The 25,227-nt window shown below is 48.3% G+C and overlaps 1 protein-coding gene and 1 long non-coding RNA gene across 4 annotated transcripts in view; both read right to left on the bottom strand.

The window, feature by feature from the left end:
• Positions 1 to 25,227, bottom strand: part of LOC146398395 (uncharacterized) — a 228,987-nt gene that overhangs the window by 138,157 nt on the left and 65,603 nt on the right. The gene's annotated exons all lie outside the window — the stretch shown is intronic.
• Positions 7,483 to 15,155, bottom strand: ODF4 (outer dense fiber of sperm tails 4). 3 transcript variants are annotated; one of them, XM_021066142.2, is made up of 4 exons: positions 14,503 to 15,155; positions 8,512 to 8,685; positions 8,067 to 8,201; positions 7,483 to 7,793 (listed from the first exon to the last, which is right to left on the bottom strand). In XM_021066142.2, exons 1-4 carry the CDS (start codon positions 14,951 to 14,953, stop codon positions 7,765 to 7,767), a joined length of 789 nt encoding a protein of 262 aa, XP_020921801.2. In that variant the 5' UTR covers positions 14,954 to 15,155; the 3' UTR covers positions 7,483 to 7,764.

Below are 25,227 nucleotides of genomic sequence, written 5' to 3'. Positions count from 1 at the left end.
ATTGGAGCTACAACTGCCGGCCTACACCACAGCCACAGCCACAGCCACAGCAACAAGGGATCCAAGCCGCGTCTGTAACCTACACCACAGCTCAGGGCAACGCTGGATCCTCAACCCACTGAGCAAGGCCAGGGAGTGAACCCGAAACTTCATGGTTTCTAATCAGATTCGTTTCCGCTGCGCCAGGAAGGGAACTCCCTGGAAATCCATCTTCAATCTTGGCTTTTCCTCTTCCATCTCTCCTCACCCACCCACTGCTCTAGCCTGTGGGTGTCATTCATTCATGCAACATGCGGATGGGGCCAAGCAAAGTTAACAGCCCCAGTATGGGTACAAATACTAGTGCCTCCTCATATGTTGCACTGAGAACACATTTCTGTGAAATTAGCTTTTTTCTTTCTTTCCTTTTTTTTTTTTTTTTTTGCCCTACCCATGGCATGCAGAATCAAATGCAAGCCACAGCAGTGACTGGAGCCATAGCAGTAACAACACCAGGTCCTTAACCCACTAGGCAACCAGGGAACTCCCTGTGATATTTCTACCAAGAATGTGTTACCCAAATGTAATTATGAAGAAACATGAGACAAACCCAGATTGAGGGAGATCCTATGATATAACTGGTCCATGTCAGGAATGCAAAGACTGAGAAACTGACCCAGTTAAAGTAGGCTAAAGAGACATGGCAACTGCATACAATGCATGATCCAGGATTTTCTTTCATAGTGAACATCGCTGGGGCAATTGACAAAATCTGAATACTATCTGAAGATCATATTATTATATCAAAGTTAATTTCCTAATCTTGACACTTGTACTGTGGTCACAGAGAGAATGTCTTTGTTTTTAGGAAATACACATTGAAGTGTAAGGAGTAAAGAAGCATCACGTCTCAACTTATTTTCAAATGGTAAAGAAAAAGAAGTGTCTGTGTGTGTGTGTGTGTGTGTAGAGATGGAGGAGGGAGAGATACAAAGCAAATGGAGAAGTGTTAACATTTGAGGAAATCTGGGTGAAGAATATAAAGGAATATTGTTGTAATGTTCTTGCAACTTCTCTGTAAATCTGAAATTATGTCCTGCCCCCAGGCCCCGCCTAATTTTTTTTTTTTTTTGGCCACACTCGTGGCACATGGATGTTACCAGGCCAGGAATCCAACCCAAGCCACAGTAGTGACAATGCCGATCCTTAACTGCTAGATCCCCAGGGAACTCCCCTGACCATTTTTTTTTAAATGTTCAGAGTCCCACCAAGAGGAGAGACAGCTTTGCCTCCTCGAGCCCAGTCCTTAGGTCTTGGGGCCTGTGCAGATGGAGACGGAGGGCAGTAACTTGGGTTTGCAGAAGCAGGAGTCCATGCAGGCAGCCTTCATACCATGATGCAGATCTCAAAGGTAATCGGAAGCCCCCAGGCCCTGTGCTCTTTGCCCCTCTGCACACAAGTATATTCTAGGGATTCAGGAGAGTGTCATGTCTCAACAATCCCTGCTCAGATAAACAGACCCAGAGCCAGAATTCTCACCAATACCAAGGACAGTTTCTATCCCACCTACCAGGCTTCCCCCTCAAACAGTAGTTCCCCACTGAGGACAAGTCTTCCTTCCCCTTAGCTGACTCCTTCAGTGACATGCCCTGCTGCCAAACAAAAGTTCTCAGCCTGTGTCTTTTTTTTTTTTTCTTTTTCTTTTTACAACCGCACCTGCAGCATTTGAAAATTCCCAGGCTACGGGTTGAATCAGAGCTGCAGCTCCAGGCCTAAGCCACAGCCATAGCAACGTGGGATCTGAGCCACACCTGCAACCTATGCCACAGCTTGTGATAATGCTGGATCCTTAACCCACTGAGGGAGGCTAAGGATCGAACCCACCTCCTCACAGAGACTAGTTCTTAACCCACTGAGCCACAATGGGAACTCCCTCAGCCTGTTTCTAATGCGTCTTTTCATGGCTTGACAGCGCATTTCTTCGTATCACTGATCAATATGCCATGGAATGGATGTATCAGAGTTTATCCATTCATCTATTGATGGACTTTTTTTTTTTTTTAAGGGCCGCACCCATGACACTTGGGGGGTCTCAGGCTAGGGGTCATTCCTACACCACGGCAACGCTGGATCCCAGCCAAGTCTGAGCCATAATGGGAACTCCCATGTCCCACCTTTTTGAACAGAAATGTCTGTAATGGTGGGCCTTTGTCCTACCATTGTATTTTGGGTATTCAGGGGATGGTCACTGATCCGTTTAGTTCATAGGCATTCAGGAGCTGTACTTAAGGAATTACATCCAAAGAACCACATCTGTGGAGTTCCCATGGTGGCTCAGGGGGGTTAAGGACCTGACATTGTCTCTGTGAGGAGGTGGGTTCCATCCCTGGCGGAACTCAGCGGGTTAAGGATCCTGCATTGCCCCAAGCTCTGGTGTAGGTCCTAGAGGCTGCTTTGGTCGATGCTGCCTCAGCTGTAGCGCAGACCGCAGCTGCAGCTCCTATTCGACCCCCAGCCCCCGAAGGTCCAAATGCCACAGGTGTGACTGTGAACAGACAAAAAAAGAGCCTCAGCAGCACCTGGGCTTAATTTATTAGACGGTATATTAGTTTGCTAGGCCTGCCCTGACAAAGTACCACAGACCGGGTTAAACAACAAAAACGGATTTTCTCACCATTCTGGAGTCTTGAAGTCCAAGATCAAAGTGCACACAGGTTTGGTTTCTTCTGAGATCTTTCCACTTGCTTTGCAGATGGTCGCCTTCTCCCTGTGTCCTCACACGGTCTTTCTTCTGCGCACACAGCCCCCTGGTGTCTCTGTTTTCCCTTTTTTCTTTTTTTTTTTTTTGCTTTTTTAGGACAGCACCCACGGCATATGGAGGTTCCCAGGCTAGGGGTTGAATCGGAGCTACAGCCACCAGCCTATGCCAGAGCCACAGCAACACCAGATCCGAGCCTCGCCTTTGACCTACACCACAGCTCACGGCAATGCCGGATCCTTAACACACGGAGCAAGGCCAGGGATCGAACCTGCCTCCCCACGGATGCTAGCCAATTCCTTTCTGCTGAGCCACGACGGAAACTCCATGGTGTCTCTATTTCTAATCTCCTCTTCTAGAAGGATACCAGTCAGATGCCAGGAGGGCCCACTCTAATAGCCTCCTGTTAACCTAATCACCCCCTGAAGACCCCATCCTCAGGTACAGTCACATTCTGATGTACTGGGGATTAGGGCTTTCACTTAGGAATTTGGGGGGGCTGGCGTTCCCATGGTGGTGCAGTGGAAACAAATCAGACTACTGACCATGAGGTTGCAAGTTCGATCCCTGGCCTCACTCAGTGGGTTGAGGATCTGGTGTTGCTGTGGCATAGGCCAGCAGCTGCAGCTCCAATGGGACTCCTAGCCTGGGAAACTCCATGTGCTCTGGGTGTGGCCCTAAAAAACAAAAACAACAACAAAAAAAAAAATGGGGGGCTACGGCTCGGCCCATGACAGATGGCAAATGTGTTGTAAAATTTTGTCTTTTTTTTTTTTTTTTGTATTTTCTAGGGCCGCACCTGTGGCATATGGAGGTTCCCAGGCTAGAGGTCTCATCAGAGATGCAGCCACTAGCCTATGCCAGAGCCACAGCAACGCAGGATCTGAGCCACATCTGGGACCTGCACCACAGCTCACAGCAACACCAGATCCTTAACCCACTGAGTGAGACCAGGGATCGAATCCACAACCTCATAGTTCCTAGTTGGATTTGCTAACCACTGAGCCACGACAGAAACCCCCTGTGTTGTAAAATTTTGAAACCTCATACTTTCCTGATGCTTCACCAGGTGACAAGGCTGGTTCCTGCCACAAGTTCCCCTCTAGACCTAGTGACACTCAAATGCACCAAGGAAATCCCCTCACACCTTTTGCTTGTGGACTCCACCTTGACCCCACTAGAGACATTTGCCCATGGGTCCTCACTCTCTCTCAGCTCTCCACTGGCTTGGTTGAGCCTGCCCCTGGGTACCCCTCCCGTGTGGCCCCTGCCTGTGGCAGGCCATGTCCCCTTCTTCTAGGACAGCTGATTTCTTAGGCCTCTCCGAGTGTCAATGCCACAGCCATGCTGGAACCATTCTTAAAGACCCCCCCAAGGGGGACTTAACTCCTCCATTAACAACACAGCAAGATGCTGAGCATTCAGCTCATTGATGCTGTCATGGGCTGAGACTTTAGGGGGCCTTGGGATAGGCGAGCATAGTATACATGTGCGAGGAATGTAAATAATTTGTGACCCAAAAGCAGACTGTGGTGGTTTTAAAATATATTCACAACTACTGGATACTCTTCCCCTCAATTCATGAAGCTTAACTCCCCTCACCTTGAGTATGGGGGGAACCGGTGACTTACTTCCAACAAACAGAATATGCTGGAAGTCACAGTCTATTTCTTTCAAGATGAGGGCATAAAAGGCACTGGAGCTTCCACATTGTTGGTCCCTTAAATGGCTCACTCTGGGGGGGCAGTAAGCCCTGAAGCAGCCCATGAAGAGGCCACATGGCAAGAAACTGAGGCTTCCTGCCAACAGCCCTACCAGTGAACCATACTGGAAATAGATGCTCCATCCCCAGTCAAGCCTTCAGATGATTTCAAAAAACTTCAAATGGGAGTTCCTGTTATGGTGCAGTGGAAGCGAATTCGACTAGGAACGATGAGATTGCAAGTTTGACTCCTGGCCTCGCTCAGTGGGTTAAGGATCCAGCGTTGCTGTGAGCTGTGGTGTAAGTTGCAGACTCGACTTGGTTCTGGCGTTGCTGTGCATGTGACGTAGGCCAGCAGTTGTAGCTCTGATTCCATCCCTAGCCTGGGAACCTCCATAGGCTGCAGGTGCATCCCTAAAAAGACAAAAAATAAAAATAAAAACTTCAAATGGGGAGTTCCCGTCGTGGCGGAGTGGTTAACGAATCTGACTAGGAGCCATGAGGTTGCAGGTTCGGTCCCTGCCCTTACTCAGTGGGTTAACGATCTGGCATTGCCGTGAGCTGTGGTGTAGGTTGCAGATGCGGCTCGGATCCCACATTGCTGTGGCTCTGGCGTAGGCTGGTGGCTACGGCTCCGATTCAACCCCTAGCCTGGGAACCTCCATATGCCGCGGGAGCGGCCCAAGAAATAGCAAAAAAAAAAAAAAAAAAAAAAAAAAAAAAAACAAACTTCAAATGACCCAGCTCACATCTTGACTATCACTTTGTGAGAAAACCTGAGCGAGAACCATTCAGCGAAGCTGCTTGCAGATTCCTGACCCCAGAAACCATGTGAGATAACATTATTTTAAGCTGCTAAATTTGGGGTAACTTGTTATTCGCCAATAGACAATATACTAGATCTTTAACAAAAGAGGAAAATTATATATAGACTGGAAGAGTGGCCCCCTTATGGGTGTTACTGGCCTAGCCTCTCTAGGCATTTGACTTTATAAATTTCTACAAAATTACAAAATCACTTTCTCTAATTAGATTGTCTCTATTTCTGGAGTTCCTGTCGTGGTGCAGTGGAAATGAATCCGGACTAGGAACCATGAGATTGTGGGTTCGATCCCTGGCCTCTCTCAGTGGGTTAAGGATCCGGCATTGCCGTGAGCTGTGGTGTAGGTTGCAGACACAGCTCAGATCCCGTGTTGCTGTGGCTGTGGTGTAGACCAGCAGCTACAGCTCTGATTTGACCCCTAGCCTGGGAACCTCCATATGCCATGGGTGCGGCCCTAAGAAGCAAAAAAAAAAAAAAAAGGATTGTCTCTAAGGCAGAGGTCATGACATCCGTGAGTCTTGTGTCCCTTCCCCAGGATGACTGATTTAATACCTCCTCAGGTAAACCTTTTTGCTAGCTACCGGTGGGCGGAGCATCAGGGGGGATGCCGAGCAGGGATTTGTGGACCATCAGTTCTGCCTAATTTTCAAGCCCATGTATCAGGTTCTTTGTTCAGAATATTTGCTTGAAGCTAGATTAGAAATTCCACAACTACTGGTCAGATACGATAACGATAAGAATCTTAAAAAGACTCAAGTAAAATCCAAATCAGTCACATGTATTAGGTGGAATCATATGAAATGGCCAATATTTAACTTCTGAAACAACATTATATGGTTCAACTTAATAATACACATAATTTTTTTTTCTTTTTTGGCCACCTTGTGGCATATGGAGTTCCTGGGCTAGGGAGCACATCTGAGCCCCAGTTGTGACCTACCCTGCATCTGTGCCAGTGCCACATCCTTAACCCACTGTGCTGGGCTGGGGATCAAACCTGTGTCCCAGTGCTGCAGAGATGCCGCTGATCCCTTTGCACCACAGTGGGAACTCCCATATATTTTTAACATATCCAGCCCACTCACAATTTGTCCCTGAACTCCTCTGGCTTGCTGGCATCATGGCTCTATCTGGAGGGATGTTACATGACAAAGATCAGTCATGGGAGGCCAGTTTTGCCGGGGAAGATACCGGAATCTCAATAGTCATGGCCAGCCCTGCCTAAGCCAGCTGCCAGCGTCTTCATGAGCCTGGGCTTATAACCCAAATGTGTAACTTTTCTTTTGATTTTAGGACCTGATCCTTTCTTGCAATGTTTTAGTCTTGTTGCTACAGAGTGGAGAGCAGGGGAGATTGAGTAGAAAGCTGTAGCAGCCAGAGAGGTGGGGTGGCGAGGGCCAGAGAGGTGGGGTGGCGAGGCTGGGAGGTGGGGTGGAGGTGATGGTGGAGGAGGTGGTAGAGGTGGAGACGGGGAAGGGGTTGGAGGTGGAAGCAGGGGTGATGGAAATAGAGTTTGAGCTGCTGCTGGTGGTATCCAGGCTCAGGGCTTTGTGAATTCTCAGTCCTCGGAGTGGGACACTGAGGGTGGGATGGCTGCCACACCCCCTCTCGTACTCTCCTTGTTTAACCTGCTTCTTACCCTGGGGCCATTTTCCTCTTGAACCCCGCACTCTGAATAAACCGGAAAGTTCACTGGTGATCTCTCCCTCCTGATGACTCCCCCTACCTGCTAGTACATCCTGGGATGGGGTAACAACGCTTAAGGCGTAGCTCTCTCCAGAGATGTCTGCCTGTGTACCAGTGTGCTATGGGCTAGGCTGGGCAGGTTTGGGGACTGTAGGATGCCAAAGGCTCCCAGGCAGGAGGAACAGGGGAACTTGTTCTTTCTCCCTTCCTCTCCTTCTTCATACTATTGTCTTTTTTTTTTTTTTTTTTTTTTTTGTCTTTCTAGGGCTGCATGCAAGGCATATGGAGATTCCCAGGCTAAGGGTCAAATCGGAGCTACAGCTGCCAGCCTACACCACAGCAACACTGGATCCGAGCCACGTCTGCAACCTACACCACAGCTCACGACAACACTGGATCCCCAACCCACTGAGCAAGGCCAGGGATCGAACCTGCAACCTCATGGTTCCTAGTCAGATTTGTTTCCGCTGTGCCACGATGGGAACTCCCATCCTTCAGACTACTGTCTTATCTCAACAACTGCTGGACGTGATCAACAAGAGACAGACAATTTATTCCACATCATCTAAGCTGCAGGCAAGGCAGGAACAAGGAAGAGGTGCACAAAGCTGGCCTCAAGTCCTCCCTCTCTAATTCCTTTGCAGTGAGGAGGGCCGACCTACTCAAGAGTTTAGGGGAAGGGAGGAGGAGAGGGATTCAGATGAATGGACAGAACTTGGTGCGAGGAGTTCAGAGAAGGTTACAGAGCTGCCATCTTTGACTCCGGATCCAAGACTTCCTCCTGGCTGATGGTCAGGGTTGAGGCAACCTGCGCATTCACAGTGTCTTGGATGGAGCTGGAACTGCTGCTGGAGGACACGGTGCCAGAGGGATGGCTCAGAATCAGACACCAGAAACGTGAATGGTTGAAGTAGCAGAGGGCCGCTGGGAAAGGACAAGGGGATGGGGGAAGAGCAAGTCGGAGAATGGGAGGAGAGGGGCAGGCAGGGTGAGGCCAGAGGGAAGAGAAGCCCCCGAGAACCCATCCCTGGGGACTGATAGCCCCTGCTCCCTCCACATTTTTCTCTACCCTGGCCCACCCCTGTCCCCTCCTTCCCAGGGCCCTCCAGGACACTCACCACAGGTGACATATAGGATAAATACCAGCCAACCAATGAAATAGCTCCAGCCAATGGGGATGGATACATTTTTCTTCAACTCGAATATCCAGACATTAATAGGGAACAGTATGAGGGTGAAGAAAATGAAGAAAACTAGGAGACAGGAAGCAGAGAAGTCTTATTCTGACTCAAGAATCCCTAAGGGACTCTTCCTCATCTGCTGAGCTCCCATCTGCGCACAGGGTACACAGCCCCCGAGGTGCATGAGAATCAACCCCTCCACCTCCGCCCCTCCAGTGACCAGGAAATGTTGGAACTCGGTTCTCAAGTCAGTAACTACCAGCTGTCTTCTCGCACCACCCATAAAACCCCTACCCTACTCCCAGAGAAAGGAAGTGGGAGAAGTGCCAGGACGATGTGGGTTAGGAGAGACTAAAGGACCTTTTCCCGAGCGAGAGGGCACCTTCGCAGAAGCTCATGACAGTCCCAATCCAGTCAAAGAAGGGCAATCTCTGAAGACCAGGTATGTAGGGCAGGTGCAACCAGAGGGTGAAGAGGAAGCCCAGCCCCAAGGCCAGGCAGAAGGTTATCTTGGCCACCCCAAGGACCGGGTGATTTGTCCACAGCTTGAAACTGTCTAGGGGAAATAAGAAAACAAGACGAACAAAAGATTCACCAGAGACAAAATATAATCAAATGAACAAACTCAGAAAAGGTTGAGGCCCCTTAATAACCAAAGATAACAAGAGGTAATAAGAAAATGTTACTTTTACTTATTAAATAGGCAAAGATTCCCCCCCCCCACTTTTTTTTTTCTTTTTTTCTGGTTTTCTAGGGCCGAACCCACAGCATATGGAGATTCCCAGGCTAGGAGTCGAATCAGAGCTGTCGCTGCTGGCCTACGACACAGCCCCAGCAATACCAGATCTGAGCCATGTCTGCGACGTATACCACAGCTCACGGCAATGCCGGATCCTTAACCCCCTGAGCGAGGCCAGGGATCAAACCTGCATCCTCATCGATGCTACTCAGATTCGTTTCTGCTCAGCCACAACGGCAACTCCCTGGGCAAAGATTCTTGATGTGGAGGTTGTTTGATAATCCCAAACATATGAAAACAAATGCCTCAATAGAAAAACGGGGCAGAAGACCTGAACTGCAATTCTCCAAAGAATATGAATGTCTAATACACACGTGAAACTCAACACAAACAACTGCAAATTAAAGGTGATTTTTGGCCAACTGAATCATCAAAGATCAAAACAAAATTGATGATACCTAGGGTAGGAAAGGATTTAGAGAAAAGAGGTGCTTTCACACACCACTGGTGGGCAGCATTTTTGATGTGTGACCTGCCACAACTATCCTCACCCCCAAATATGAATTGCTAAGGCCTTTTGACCCAGCAATGCTTCCTCTTGGAATTTTTTTTTTTTTTTTTTTTTTTTTTTTTTTTTTTTTTTTTTGCTTTTTAAAGGCCTCAGCCATGGCATCTGCAGGTTCCCAGGCTAGGGGTCTAATCAGAGCTACAGCTGCTGGCCTACAACACAGCCACAGCAGCGGCAGATCAGAACCATGTTATCCATAGGTCTAACAACAGCTTTGATAAGGAGATCTGGTCGTGGCTCAGTGGAGACGAATCTGACTAGTAACCATGAGGATGCAGGTTCTATCCCTGGCCTTGTTCAGTAGGTTAAGGATCTGGTGTTGCCGTGTGCTGTGGTGTAAGTCGCAGGTGAGGCTTGGATCTGGCGTTGCTATGGCTGTGGTGTAGGCCAGCGGCTACAGCTCCAATTAGACCCCTAGCCTGGGAACCTCCACATGCTGCAGGTGCGGCCCTAAAAAAGACAAAAGACCCAAAAAAAAAAAAGAACAAAAAAAAAGAGGTTTATTAAATAAATTATAATGTACCCATATAGATTTTATGTGTTCATTCAAAATGATGATACAGGAGTTCCCGTTGTGGTGCAGTGGAAATGAACCTGACTAGCATCCATGAGGACACAGATTCGATCACTGGCTTCACTCAGTGAGTTAAGGATCCTGTATTGCTGTGGCTGTGGTGTAGGCCGGCAGCTGCAGCTCCTATTCTACTCCTAGTCTGGGAACCTCCCATATGCCATGGGTATGACCCTAAAAAGGCAAAAACAACAACAGAAAAACAAAATGATGACAGAGTTCCCATTGTGGCTCAGTGGGTTAAGAACCTGATGGTGTCTCTCTGAGCCTGCTGGTTCAATTCCCTGCTCTCGCCCAGTAGGCTAAGGATCCCAAGTTGCCACAAGCTGCAGCGTAGGCATCACCACAGATCCAGTGTTGCCCTGGCTGTGGCATAGGCCTCAGTCATAGCTCCAATTTGACACCTAGCCCAGGAACTTCCATATGCCCTAGGTGTGGCCATCAAAACAAAAAAAAAAAAAAAGATATGATAGATGCTTATCTCCAAACAGATTGTCTCTAGGAAGAAACTACGGAGGGAGCCTGGAGGCCAAAGGTGGGCAGGGCAGCTCACTTCACCATGTAACCTATTGCATTTTTTGAATTTTCACTCTGTTCATATACTACCTAATCAAATAAATTTTAATCATAGACAAGGAGTTCCTCTGTGGCTCAGTGGGTTAAGGATCTGGCTTTGTCAATGCTGTGGCTTGGGTCACTACCGTGACACAGGTTTGATTCCTGGCCCCAGGAACTTCCATTTGCCATGGGTACAAGCAGAAAGGAAAAAAAAAAAAAAAACACACAATGTCATAGAATAATTATTTTATGATATGAATAAATGCTTACTAGTGAAAAGTGGTGTTTGCAACACAGAGCATATAGAACGACTACACCTTTGAAATATTAAAAATATATAGTTGTCAGAGTTCCCATCATGGTGCAGTGGAAACAAATCCAACTAGGAACCATGAGGATGCGGGTTCAATCCCTGGCCCCGCTCAGTGGGTTAAGGATCTGGCGTTGCTGTGAGCTGTGGTGTAGGCCAGCAGCTGTAGCTCTGATGAGCCCCCTAGCCTGGGAACTTCCATATGCCACTTGTGTGGCCCTCAAAAGACAACTATATCTATGTACATATATAGTCGTCAAAATAAAAATATTTATTTTATTTTATAGAGAGACACAAAAGACTGGAAGTAAATCCATTACAAAGTCAACGGTGATTATATCTGTGCGAAGAAATTTTAGGTGATTTTTATTTTCTTTAACCTTTCTGCATTTCTTTTTCTATTTTATTTTTTTAATTATTTATTTCTGCTTTTTAGGGCCGCACCCGCAGCATATGGAGGTTCCCAGCCTAGGAGTCTAATCAGAGCTACAGCTGCCGGCCTACACCACAGCCACAGCAACGCCAGATCGGAGCCGCATCTGCAACGTACACGCCAGCTCATGGCCACACCGAATCCTTAACTCACTGAGCAAGGCCCGGGATGGAACCCGCTACCTCATGGGTTCCTAGTCGGATTCATTTCCAATGCGCCACAACGGGAACTCCTCTTTCTGCATTTCTAACAATAACTCAACTTTTTTAAAATCAGAAAAAAAATCATATATTCCTGTATTTTAAGTTAATAATCATAATGGAAAAGATATGAAAAAGAATATATATGTAAAAGCGAATCCTTCTGCTGTACAGCAAAAATTAGCACAATGTAAATCAACTATTCTTCAATAAAATACAATTTAAAAAATAACAAAGTTAGTCATTGCTGGCAAAGGTACTAAGAAATAGCCTCTTCATACAGTGTAAGTGGAAGCATCAATTGCTCTCGTACTTTCGTGAAAGCCACATGGAAAATTTTATTAAAATAGTTACACTCTTTGATCTACTCAACCCACTTTGGGAAACTTATTCCAAAGGATACTAAACACGGCAAAAACGTCAAGATTGGATTTCCCCTGTGGCTCACAACATAACTACTCAGTGTCATCTCTATAATGGGGCTCTCGTTCAAGCCCTGGCCTGAGAACTTCCATATGATGTGGGAACAGCCACATGTGGAAAAAAAAAAATTCATGATTAACAAACTTTGTTGGGAGTTCCTGTCGTGGCTCAGTGGTTAACGAATCCTACTAGAAACCATGAGATTGTGGGTTCGATCCCTGGCCTCGCTCAGCGGGTTAAGGATCTGGAGTTGCCATGAGCTGGGGTGTAGGTCACAGATGCAGCTCGGATCCCGAGTTGCTGTGGCTCTGGTGTAGGCCAGGAGCTACAGCTCCCATTTGACCCCTAGCCTGAGAACTTCCATATGCCGCAGGTGCGGACCTAAAAAGACCCAAAAAAAAAAAAAAAAAAAAAAAATGTTGGGAGTTCCCTTCATGGCTCAGCGGTTTACGAACCCAATTAGGATCCATGAGAATGCAGGTTTGATCCCTGGCTTCATTCAGTGGGTTAAGGATCTGGCATTGCTGTGAGCTGTGGTATAGATCGCAGTTGAGGCTTGGATCCCGAGTTCATGTGGCTGTGGTGGAGGCCAGCAGGCATGGCTTCGATTCAGCTCCTAGCCTGGGAACTTCCATATGCTGTGGGTGCAGCCCTAAAAAACAAAAAACAAACAAAAAACAAATTTTGTTGCTTTTTTCTCAAATATAAAACCAGAAATAAATTTGCCACGAACAGGTAATTAAAATAGGTAAAAAGGTGATAAATCTATTTAGTTGATTTATGGAAACAGTATATCGCATAAATTTTTAAATAACATAAATAAAAATAATTTTAAAGATATAAATTTTTTGTGTATCTTTTAGGGCCACACCTGTGGCATACAGAGGTTCCCAGGCTAGGGGTCGAATAGGAGCTGTAGCTGCCGGCCTGCACCACAGCCACAGCAACCTGGAGTCTGAGCTGCATCTGTGACCTGTACCATAGCTCACAGCAATGCCGGGTCCTTAACCCACTGAGTGAGGCCAGGGATCAAATATGCATCCTCATGGATGCTAGTCAGATTTGTTTCCCCTGAGCCATGACGGGAACTCCTAAAATTATTTTTGATGAATGAATGTAACAATGTAAAAATCATTCAAAATTCATTCAATTTGGAGTTCCCTGGTGGCTCAGCAGGTTAAGGATCTGGAGTCGTCACTGAGTCCAAGGGTATAGCCAAAAAATAAAATAATTAATTAAATTTAAAAAATTAAAAAGAAACCTGGAAAAAAAATGAGGGGCTAAATAAACAGCCATTAGCACTGTAGGTGCTTTCATGAGTTTTTGAGCCAGACACACCTGAATTACTGTAAACCTGCCATTATTTGTTGGATCCCTATGAATCTGCAGGTGAGGAGTGGTCCTAAATTGGCCAATTAATAGCTGTATGACCCTGAGCGAGGTAATCTGTTTTTTTATCTGCAATATAAGGATAATTATCTCTTGTTCTTAGGGTTGATAGAGGATTAAATTAAGCAAATAAAATAAGGGTGCAAGAAATGGCAGTTTTTATTGCCCCAAATTGACTGGAATAAGGATGTATTACTTTCAAAATAAAAGCAAATAATAGTTGTGCAATTTTTTTTTTTTTTTTTTTTTTTTTGCTTTTTAGGGCCGCACCCGCAGCATATGGAGGTTCCCAGGCCAGGGGTCTAATGAGAGCTACAGCCACCGGCCTACACCACAGCCACAGCAACTGGGGATCCAGAGCTGTGTCTGTGACCTACACCACAGGTCACGGCAACGCCAGATCCTTAACCCACTGAGCGAGGCCAGGGATGGAACCACAACCTCATGATTCCTAGTTGGATTTGTTAACCACTGAGCCACGACGGGAACTCCCATAGTCGTGTAACTTTTTAAAAAAAATGTTAACGAGGGAAAGAAGTGGAATTGGGGGAGGTTAAAAGCTCTGGTTTTCCACAAGTGCTGAGAAAGGAGGGTCGGTCATTCCTTGGAGGTGAGGGGACAGCAGACAGGAAACTAACAAGAATAGGGAATGAAGTAGCTGCAAGAACCCTGGGAAGCAAGAAGCCAGGTAAACAGGCATGGAAACCCAGAGCTGGCCCAGAAAAGCAAAGCCTCGGGCAGCAGGGAAGACCATGCTGGCGGGCATGTGGGCCTGGGGGCGAGCCTGCTGAGGACCCCTCAAGCTCTGGGCGTGCGAGTCTAGAGGAAGGAACTCCCCACCTCCCTGGGGCTCTTCTCCCAGGATAACAGTGACCTATGGCATTAATGAGTGATTCACGTGCACCCACATTTCTGTCGGCACAGCCTTGGCTCAGCACTTTATCAAAATCAGTGATATTTTCCATTGTGTCAAGAGAATCAGTTTGGCCAGATTGGGGAGGAAAAATGATCCTTGCGATCTCAGGACTAGAGGAACCATCTTACCTGCCAAACAAACAAACAAACAAACCCAACGAAAAACATGGGGATGACCAGAGCGAGGGGCCCAAAATACCAGGGTGCAGGTGTCGAGGCCAAGGCAGGCTGGAGCCCTGGGGTGGCGTGGGAGAGTAAGGACCTCACCTTTCCCATTCTCGGCGTTGGCACAGCTCTTGGATTTGCAGATCTGCAGGAGCCCCAAGGACATGATATGAGCCGATGTGTAGATTTTGGTGGTAACGTTCGCGGGCCAGTGCTGGTGGAAGCGGCTTCTCGAGAGGTACAGCCATTTCTTAGAAAAGACCATGCCCAGCAGCAGGATGAAGGCGAGCAGGCTGAGCTCTGAGGCCAACACCTGCGCTACCCAGCGGGAGCTGTGTGTAATCTTCCACTGCAGAGGCAGCAGAGAGCTTCGGCAAGGCTCCAGCTGGTAGTCCATAGACACCTGCCTGCTACTGTCGGGGTTGGAGCCTCGGTTCTGGACCCCTTCACCGCGTCCCAGGCTCACCTCCATCCCTTCCCGCTTCCCAGCCCTCCCAGCCCTTTCCAGGTTCCTGTTGCTCATCGCTTTCTCCTTCTGACCCAGGGAGCTCATCCCTAATGTCCCCTGTCCCCATCTTCAGCACCCCCTGAGCCCCCTTCTATCCCCCACCCCATCACCCCCTTCCCTTCATCTTTAAATATTTTCATCAGGCGGAGCAGTGGCCACCACAGGGCCTGGGATCTGGGAAAAACAGCCCATTCAGCAGCACAGGGCCCCTAACTGCCATGGAATATTCTTGGGAAGGCCGTCAAATGGGGGAGGGGGGCTGCAGCTCAGCTCCAACTCTATCTCTAAGCCATGCTCCTCGGACCCCAACTCAGAACTGTGGATCTGATGCCTCCCGTCGGCTAAGAGCAGTGGTCGCTGAGGGTCTCCTTTTCTCTTCCCGGGTCCTCTGCCCTCACCCTCCCACCAAGTGCTCACTGAGGAAGCAGGAGGAAGGAGGAGGAGCTTGTCCCCAGCAAGACAAGCTCCTGACAGGTGTCGTCAACCTTCTCGCTGCTTCCCCCATCTCTACTCACTGCGGGTCCCCAGTTGCCATTCCTTCCCTCTTTTTACCTTTTTCGCTTCTTTTTTTCTCAACACCAGAAGGGGGAGGACGGGTAAGGAAGGGATGTGGGGGTGTCACACAGTCTGAGATTTTTCTAACCTCCCTTTGATCTCGGAAAATAAATCTGAGTCACCCACAGAGGCTTCCAGACCTCGGTTAGCCCTGGAGTTTTCATGAGGAGAGAGCCTTTCAAATTTGGAATGAGTCTGAATCCCATCGGAGCTGGTTCACTTTGTGAATACAATGAAACATGTGGTTAACAATACAGACTTCTTGGGAGTTCCTCTTGTGGCGCAGCAGAAACAAATCCAACTAGAAAACATGAGGTTTTGGTTTCAATACCTGGCCTCGCTCAGTGGGTTAAGGATCCAGTGTTGCTCCGAACTGTGGTGTAGGTCACAGACCTGGCTTGGATCTGGTGTTTCTGTGGTGCAGGCCAGTGGCTACAGCTCTGATTCGACCCCCAGCCTGGGAACCTCTGGATGCCGCGGGAGAAGCCCTAAGAGAAACAAACAAACAAAAAAAGAATACAGACTTTTGGGTCCAACAGGCAGAGGGATAAATAATAAGCCTTCCTCTAAATGCCTTATGAACCTGGAGGAATCATGTGGGTTCTTTTTTTTTTTTCCTGGCCACACCCATGCCAGCGATCAAAATCAGGCCACAGTAGTTCCTGTCATGGCTCAACAGTTAACAAACCCAACTAGTATCCATGAGGACACAGGTTCCGTCCCTGGCCTCACTCAGTGGGTTAAGGATCTGGCGTTGCTGTGAGCTGTGGTGTAGGTCCCAGATGCACCTCAGATCCTGTGTTGCTGTGGCTATGGTGTAGGCTGGCGGCTACAGCTCCGATTAGACCCCTAGCCTGCCGGGACCTCCATATGCTGCGGGTGGGGCCCAAAAATAAGACAAAAGATGAAAAAAAAAAAATACCAGGACGCAGCAGTGCTTTGAGCCACAGCAATGGCAATGCCAGATCTTCAACCTGCCTAACCACCAGGGCTTTCCTCATAGAACCCCTTCATGCCCAAGTTACTCTCTGTAACACAGGACAATAATACTTGTCTAGATTTGGTTTGAGTATTGAACGAGATAATGAGTGAAAAGCACGCTTTGGTCCCTTATACATTCCCAGAAAGTGGATATTATTGCTGTCATTTCAATTCTCTTGCATTCTTTCACTAGCAAACGGAAAAGGAACAAAAACAGTGTTTGGCAGGCATCCTTGCATATGAGTGGCTGCAAATGATGGAACAGAGCCAAAATTAGTTTAAGCAAAAGGGAAGTTAATTATGTATCATGAGGTCACAGTTGGACCTCAGAATGGTTGGCATCAGGAATCCGAATCTTTTTTTTTTTCTTTTTTTTTCTTTAAGGGCCACACCTGGGGCATTTGGAAGTTCCCAGGCTAGGGAATCAGAGCTACAGCTGCCAGCCTACACCACAGGATCTGAGCCACATCAAAGGACAACTCATGACAATGCCGGATCCTCAACCCACTGAGCAGACCCGGGATGGAACTCAAATCCTCATGGATACCAGTCAGGTTCTTAACCCACGAGCCACAACAGGAATTCCAGAAATTCAAATCCTGTGAGGACTCTTCCTCTGTGTCTTAATCCTTTCAGGCTGCTACAACAAAATACCACAGACTGCACAGCTTATGAACAACAGAAATTTAGTTTTCATAGTTTTGGAGGCTGGAAGGCAATGATCACGGGGCTGTCATAGTCAGCATGGTCAAATGACAGCCCGACTCCAGATAGCAGAGTTCTTTCCATGTCCTTATGTGGAGCTAGGGAGCTCTGTGGGGTCTCTTTTACAGGGACCCTAATCCTCTTCATGTGAGTGGAGTTCCCCCAAACATCACTTACGAATTTGGGGGACGCACATATTCAGACCATATACGAGGACTCTGGTCTTGCTCCTCCCTTCAGCATCTTGTTCTTTTCTCTGCAAACCAACCTCCTCCTCTTCTCTGGCCCACTTGGTGAGAAGCGTGGCCCTTACACCCTGGGCTGCCCATCTTCCCCTTTAGCAGCCAGAGCAGAGACCTCTTAGTCCCAAGCTGTAGCTGCCGGCCTACACCACAGCCACAGCAACGCGGGATCTGAGCCATGTCTGTGACTTACACCACAGCCCACGGCAATGCCAGATCCTTAACCCACGGATGGAGGCCAGGGAGCGAACCTGCGTCCTCATGGATACTAGTCAGGTGAATTAACCACTGAGCCACAATGGAAACTCCAATATGATACCAATACAGAGGTCATAAACAAGCACAAGTAAGCAAAACATTGTTTAAGCATACGTACTATTACAATTGCAGATATGTTTTAAAAAGCAGTGGAATAATAAATGCAAAACATAGTATCTTGGCTATTTCTCAGGAGAGGCAGGGACATGGGACGAGCAAGGAAAGTTACACTGAGACATACACATTACGGGCAATAGGTTATTGGTTCCCAAGTTCAGGGATAGGTGCACAGGTCTTCGCTATATTAGCATCACTTGGGAGTTCCCGTTGTGGCGCAGTGGTTAACGAATCCGACTAGGAACCATGAGGTTGCGGGTTCGGTCCCTGCCCTTGCTCAGTGGGTTAAGGGTCCGGCGTTGCCGTGAGCTGTGGTGTAGGTTGCAGACGCGGCTCGGATCCCACGTTGCTGTGGCTCTGGCATAGGCCGGTGGCTACAGCTCCGATTCAACCCCTAGCCTGGGAACCTCCATATGCCACGGGAGCGGCCCAAGAAATAGCAACAACAACAAAAGACAAAAAAGACAAAAAAAAAAAAAAAAAAAAAAAGAATCATTTAAAATTAACATATATATTTCACATAACCCTATGAAAGTATCAAATACTATTTTTCATCTTTTCTTTTTTTTTTCCCTTTTCTAGGGCCGCACCCGTGGCATATGGAGGTTCCCAGGCAAGGGGTCCAACCAGAGCTGTAGCCACTGGCCTACACCAGAGACACAGCAAAGCGGGATCTGAGCCGCATCTGCAACCCACACCACAGCTCACGGCAATGCCGGATCCTTAACCCACTGAGTAAGGCCAGGGATCGAACCCGCAACCTCATGGTTCCTAGTCGGATTCATTAACCACTGCGCCACAACAGGATCTTCTCAAATACTATTTTTCAAAAGGCAATTAAAAATAGTCCAACAGTATCTCCTCAAGAAATGAAATGTAATCTTAGTGATTATTAGCTCTGCAATGAAAAATATTTATATTAATATACAAGGTAAACACTGTTAACTGAGTTTCAACTTTTAGAATCAACAGATGGACAAAGCACGGAAGACTTAACTATAGCTACGAAAATAAACAGAGCTGCTATCAGCCTTGATGTCGCCCAAGAAAAAGCCTAGAAGAGGTAAACTGGAAGGTGGAAGGAAGAAGCAGAGCCGAAGGGAAGGGTGGGGACCGGACAACAGGGTCTCTGTGTAAGGTTGTGCAGGATGGGCACTGCACAAGAGCACACAGCAGAGGGGGATGAGTGAGATGTGAACTCCCATCTGCATCCTCCTCCGTAAGCCAGACCCCGCCAAGGGGGCCCTGGTGGTCTGGAGGAAGAGGCACTTTGTTCTGTTGCTCCCTGCCAAGCCAACTACCCCTACATCTACTCAGAGAGGCTGCCTTTTAACCACAAGATTAAAGGCATGAAGGCGCCTTTTGGGCTCACAGCAGTGCTGGCCAACAATCCTGTGAGGTTTGTATCAGTGAGAGTTCTTTGGTTGCAAGTACGAACCCAGACAAAGTTAGGCAAAAGGAAAGGTACTGGAGTGATACCAAGTGAACACAGACTCAAAGCGGGAGTGCAACATCCAGGCCGAGAACTAAACAGAGACCTGGGGAACATGGATGAAGCCTTAGCCAGAGCTGGTGTCTCTACCCAGCGTTTCCTCCACCTCCCCTCCAACCTCCAGATCCCAAGGGTCTCACTGGCCTGGGCTGGGTCACAGGAGGCCTTGACCAACAGCCCACCAGAACTACATGCGCCTGGGAAGGGATTGTCCCCCCAAAGAAAGAAAGCTGAGCAGTCAAAAAATAATGGTCACCGTGCTCACACAGGTACAGAGCTGCCGCCAGAATGGGGTGCAAGGCTGGGAGCTTTCTGAGAAGGTAGGGGTCCCCTCTCGTTCCACCTGTAAGTGCAGGTGCTTAGACATCCTTACAGAATATAGCCTTTCGGGGCCCAATAGGAGCTGCAGCTGCCAGCCTACACCACAGCCACAGCAACGCTATGGGATCCAAGCCGAGTCTGCGACCTACACCACCACTCACGGCAACGCCATGACAGTGACAGTGCTAGATCCTTAACCCACTGAGCATAGCCAGGGATCGAACCTGAGTCCTCTCAGATACTAGTTGGGTTTGTTAACTGCTGAGCCACGATGGGAACTCCAAGACTGCATTTTCTTCCTTGGATCTGTTCTAGTTTCTCCTGGAGTTCCAAAAAGTTTTTAGTCCTAACCATAACCTAAAAAAGATGGACTTGGTCTTAGAACATGGGCTTGGAGTTCCCTTGGTGGCTCAGCAGGTTAAGGACCTGTCACTGCTGTGGCTCAGGTTGGATCCCTGACCCTGGAACGTTCTCACACCAAGGACGTGGCCAAAAAAAATTTTTCTGTGTGTGTGTCTTTTTAGGGCCACATCCTGGGTATATGGAAGTTTCCAGGCTAGGGGTGGAATCGGAGCTGCAGCTGTTGGCTTACACCACAGACACAGCAACGCCAGATCCAAGCCCATTTGCAACTTACAGCTCACGGCAATGCTAGATCCTTAACCCACTTAGCGGGGCCAGGGATCGAACCCCGGCGTCCTCATGGATACTAGTCAGAGTCATTTCCACTGTGCCACAACTTGCGTCCTCACCAATACTTGCCGGGTTTGTTATCACTGAGCCACAGCGGGAACTCCAAAAAAAATCTTTAAAAAGAAACAAAACACAGTCTTATTGATCATTCTTTGTCCATGTGGATGTGCTCTGTTGCCTACATGGCACAGAAACAATCCTACTCCAGGCCATCTTGCCCCAGTACAAACACCAGCATGACTCTCCCTTGCAGTAGACCCCTGGCATTGCTAGGATATCTCAGTGCCCAGAATCCATGGCCTGCAAGGTTCCGTCCCTTTTGCATCCTTCGTTCATATGGGCCTGTTGGTGGCAGTGTTCCTCAAACTCTAAATGTACCTGGGCAGCTCGTTAAAATGCAGATGCCACACTTCAGACAAGCTCCCAGGTGGTGCCCATTCTGCTGGTCCAAGAATAACACACTGAGTAAAGAACAAGGCTATAGGAGTTCCTGCTGTGGCGCAGTGGTTAATGAATCCGACTAGGAACCATGAGGTGGCGGGTTCGATCCCTGGTCTTGCTCAGTGGGTTAAGGATCCGGCGTGGCCGTGAGCTGTGGTGTGGGCTGCGGACACAGCTCGGATCCCGTGTGGCTGTGGCTCTGGTATAGGCTGGAGGCTATAGCTCTGATTAGACCCCTAGCCTGGGAACCTCCATATGCTGCGGGAGCAGCCCTAGGAAAGACAAAAAAAAAAAAAAAGAACAAGGCTATAGAAGATCTGAGTTACTGGGCCCCCTTCCCCAGGATGCCCTGTGACCTTTGGGCTTTAGGCTCAGGGGGAAATGATGAGCAGACCCCCTTGCCAGTGTGTGTCCTGCTTGCTTGGTTCTGCCTCTGTGAGAAATTCCATTACCTTCTACTGCCGCTTAAAACTAAGCGAGAAGTGACAGCAAAATTAAGAATTTCCAGGGAGTTCCCTTCATGGCACAGTGGAAACAAAACTGACGAGAATCCATGAGGATGCGGGTTTGATCCCTGGCCTTGCTCAGTGGGTTAGGCCGTGGTGTAGGCCGGCAGCTATAGCTCCAATTTGACCTCTAGCCTGGGAACTTCCATATTCCTAAAAAGCAAAAGCAAAAAAAAAAATCCCAGAATTCCCACTGTGGGCGTGGGTTGAGAAGCTGACTGCTAGGGTCGGGTCACTGTAGAGGCAATGGTTCAATCCCAGGTCTGGCACAGTGGGTTAAAGGATCTGGCTGGGATTGGATACATATATATATACAAAAGAATTTCTGTTTTTTGTTTGTTTGTTTGTTTGTTTGTTTTTGTCTTTTTGCCATTTCTTGAGCCACTCCCGTGGCATATAGAGGTTCCCAGGCTAGGGGTGGAATCGGAGCTGTAGCCACTGGCTTATGCCAGAGCCATAGCAACACGGGATCCAAGCCGCGTCTGCGACCTACACCACAGCTCTCGGCAACGCCGGATCGTTAACCCACTGAGCAAGGGCAGGGATCGAACCCACAACCTCATGGTTCCTGGTTGGATTCGTTAACCACTGCGCCACGACGGGAACTCCAATCTCTGCTTTTTGAGAAACACAAAATAATTAAAAGACAAGCCACCCCATAAGCTGGGAGGAAATATTTTAAAATCATATATCTGCTAAAGGACTTATATTCAGAATATATAAAGAACACTCAAAACAAAATAATAAGAAAATAAACCACCCAGTGTTTAAAAGGCCAAGAGATTTGAACAGACACTTCACCAAAGAGGATATACAAGTGGCCCAATAAGAACATGCAAAGATATTCAGCATCATTAGTCATTAGGGAAACACAAATTAAAACCACGATGAGGAGTTCCCATTGTGGCGCATTGGAAATGAATCCAACTATGAACCATGAGGTTTCAGGTTCGATCCCTGGCCAGTTAAGGCTCCGGCGTTGTCCTGAGCTATGGTGTAGGTCACAGAGGCGGCTGGGATCTGGCCTGGCTGTGGCTGTGGCTGTGGCCGGCAGCAGTAGCTCTGATTAGACCCCTAGCCTGGGAACCTCCATATGCCGAGGGTGTGGCCCTAAAAAGCAAAACAAAAAAACCAGGATGAAATACCACTATACACCTAAGAGAATGACCTACAAAACAAAAAAATATAACAAAACTGACACTAGCAAGTACCAGCCAAGACACAGAGCAGGACACCAGCCAGAACTCTCATGGATTGCTGGTGGGAATGCAAAATGGGAATGCAGCCACTTTGGAAAACAGATTGACAGTTTCTTTTTTTTTTAGTCTTTTTAGGGCCGCACTCCTGGCATATGGAGATTCCCAGGCTAGGGGGTCTAATCGGAGCTACAGCTGCCAGCCTACACCACAGCTCACGGCAACACCGGATCCTTGACCCACTGAGCGAGCCCAGGGATCGAGCCCACAACCTCATGGTTCCTAGTCAGATTCGTTTCCACTGTGCCATGACGGGAACTCCATATTGCCACTTTCTAATAAAGTTAAACATACTCTTACCATATGACCCAGGAATCCCACTCCTAGATGGCACCCAAGTGAAATGAAACCTATGTTGATCCAAAAACCTGTACAAGGAGTTCTCTGGTGGCCTAGCAGTTAACGATTTGGTGTCGTCACTGCTGTGGCGCAGGTTAGGTTCCTGGCCCAGGAACTTCTGCATGCCAAGGGCAGAGCCAAGGAAAAAAAACTAAAATTAAATTCCATATGATGTTGTCTCACAGACTGGAGGGACAGCCCACATCCCACCCCCTCCTCAGGGGGTTGTTCAGCCTGTTCTTAAATTTCTGATAACCCCATAAATTATCAGGATGGCTCAAGCAAAGCCAGTTGGCTCCTGTTACTTGCAGCTAAAGAAACTTAGCTAATACAGAAAAGATTCTAAAGGAGCAGAGGACTTTTGTTCTTCCTAAGCTGCACAACCCTTTGTGGTTTGGGAGGCTGGAGTTAGGCAAGACACAAAACTACGTATCAGCCCCCCAGCTCAAATCGCCCATCTCTCTGTGGGCATCCAGAATTTTTCTTTTTTTTATGGCCACACCCACAGCATACGGAAGTTTCCAGGCCAGGGACTGAATCTGAGCTGCAACTGTGGCCAGCCTTACCTCCACAGCCAACCGAGCCGCTGCAGTCAAAAACCTAATCCACTGTGCCATGGTGGGAACTCTGGCATCCAGCATTTTTACTGATGGGTTTTAGTGGGTCATTTTGCCACCATCCAATATGGAACCACCCAAGACTTTCCTGGTAAGCCACTCCAAAGCAGCTGGCCTTTCTTTTTTTTTTTGTCTTTTTGCTATTTCTTGGGCCGCTCCCCCGGCATATGGAGGTTCCCAGGCTAGGGGTTGAATCGGAGCTGTAGCCACCGGCCTACGCCAGAGCCACAGCAACGCAGGATCCGAGCGTCTGCGACCTACACCACAGCTAACGACAACGCCGGATCGTTAACCCACTGAGCAAGGGCAGGGACTGAACCCACAACCTCATGGTTCCTAGTCGGAATCGTTAACCACTGCGCCACGACGGGAACTCCCCGAGCTGGCCTTTCTTATAACCAATCCCTTTGGCACAAGCGCCAAACCCCAATCCAATCATCTGTGGCCAGAGGAGCAAGACTGGGTTTATTCAACTCACCTGGTCCACCCCAGGACAACTTTACCCAGAAAGAATAACTGAAGGGGGCTGAGACTTTGGTGTTGGGGCCTGGCTTATAAATTAAGAGAAACCATGTGAGGGATCGGGTGCTTGGGGTTATCAGACACAACTTAGAATAGATTTACAAGGAGATCCTGCTGAGTAGCATTAAGAACTATGTCTAGATACTCATATTGCAACAGAACAAAGCGGGGGGAATGTATAACTTGATCCCCTTGCTGTACAGTGGGAAAAAATTAATTAATTAAAATTAATTAAGAGAAACCAGCAGGAGCTGGCTCCAACGATAACCAAAACAACTGAGCATAGGTAATAAATATACGTGGAATATTTCTGAGAGCTTACTTTATAGTTCTCATTTTCCTTTTCCCGCCATCACCTACTCCCACCTCCAAGATGGCAGCTGGCACAAAGAAGGCACGTGGAGGAGGCCAAAGGCCGAAGAGGCCTACGAGTCTTCTTTTTTCTTTTTCTTTTTTCTTCAGGGCCGCACATGCGGCATATGGTAATTCCCAGGCTAGGGGTCAAATCGGAGCTGGTCGGGGTCGTTACCGCTGAGCCGCAATGGGACCTCCTCTGCACATCTTCTTTAGGAGAATTTAGAAAATAGAAACTTGGGGGTAGGAAGGAAATGGGGTGAGACTCCAGAAGTGCAGCCGTTTGAACGTAAGCATCAAGGAAAGGCTGAGTTCCAGTGACCGAGGTGCCCGCTGGGACTGAAAGGAAAATGTCAATCCGTCCTCCAATGTTCGGGAGCTGAGCAAGGTGACGAGTTGGGTCCGAATTGCTATAACCAGCTAAACGCTGACCCTGACCGCGGGGAAGGCAGCGGGTCGGTGCGGAGAGAGGGCGCCCTGCGAGGGCACTCAGCACTTGCCGGGCTGAGGGAGGGTCAGCGTGCAACTGACTGCAAACGAAGAGCCTGCGCCTCAGTGTCGAGAGGATTCTTGCGTGTGGGACGGAGGAAACAAGAGACGGAGCCCAGGCAGTCAGGTCAAGGCCCAAGGGAAGAGGCCCCAGTAAGTCTGGGTCCACGGCAGAGAGAGCGAGAGCTCATCCCCACGGGGAGGGGCGGAGCCTGGTCTGGAGGCGGGACCAACCCCAGAGGCGGGGCCATGGAGAATCTTGGCCACGCCCCTCGGTAGGCGCGTCCAGGTTGGATCCTAGTGTATCCTCGGGAAGCTGTTTTTTTTTTTCTCTTTTTTTTCCGCGGGAAGTTCCCAGACCAATCGGAGCTGCAGCTGCCGGCCTACAGCCATAGCAACGCCGCATCCTTAACCCGCTGAGAGAGGCCCGG

The sequence above is a fragment of the Sus scrofa genome, chromosome 12 (assembly GCF_054392235.1).
Source record: "Sus scrofa isolate SSC_HxYL_T2T_F1_AM1 chromosome 12, Sscrofa_HxYL_maternal_Yorkshire_Landrace_v2.0, whole genome shotgun sequence".
Taxonomy (NCBI): Eukaryota; Metazoa; Chordata; class Mammalia; order Artiodactyla; family Suidae; genus Sus; species Sus scrofa.
This window is presented reverse-complemented; position numbering and strand designations above follow the sequence as displayed.

Coding starts and splice junctions, on each gene's coding strand:
- ODF4 (XM_021066141.2), bottom strand. CDS start 14,953: ATGAGCTCCCTGGGTCAGAAGGAGAAAGCGATGAGCAACAGGAACCTG. Junction 8,686..14,502: donor CAACGCCGAGAATGGGAAAG/GTGAGGTCCTTA, acceptor TATTTCCCCTAG/ACAGTTTCAAGCTGTGGACA. Junction 8,202..8,511: donor TGTCATGAGCTTCTGCGAAG/GTGCCCTCTCGC, acceptor CCTGTCTCCTAG/TTTTCTTCATTTTCTTCACC.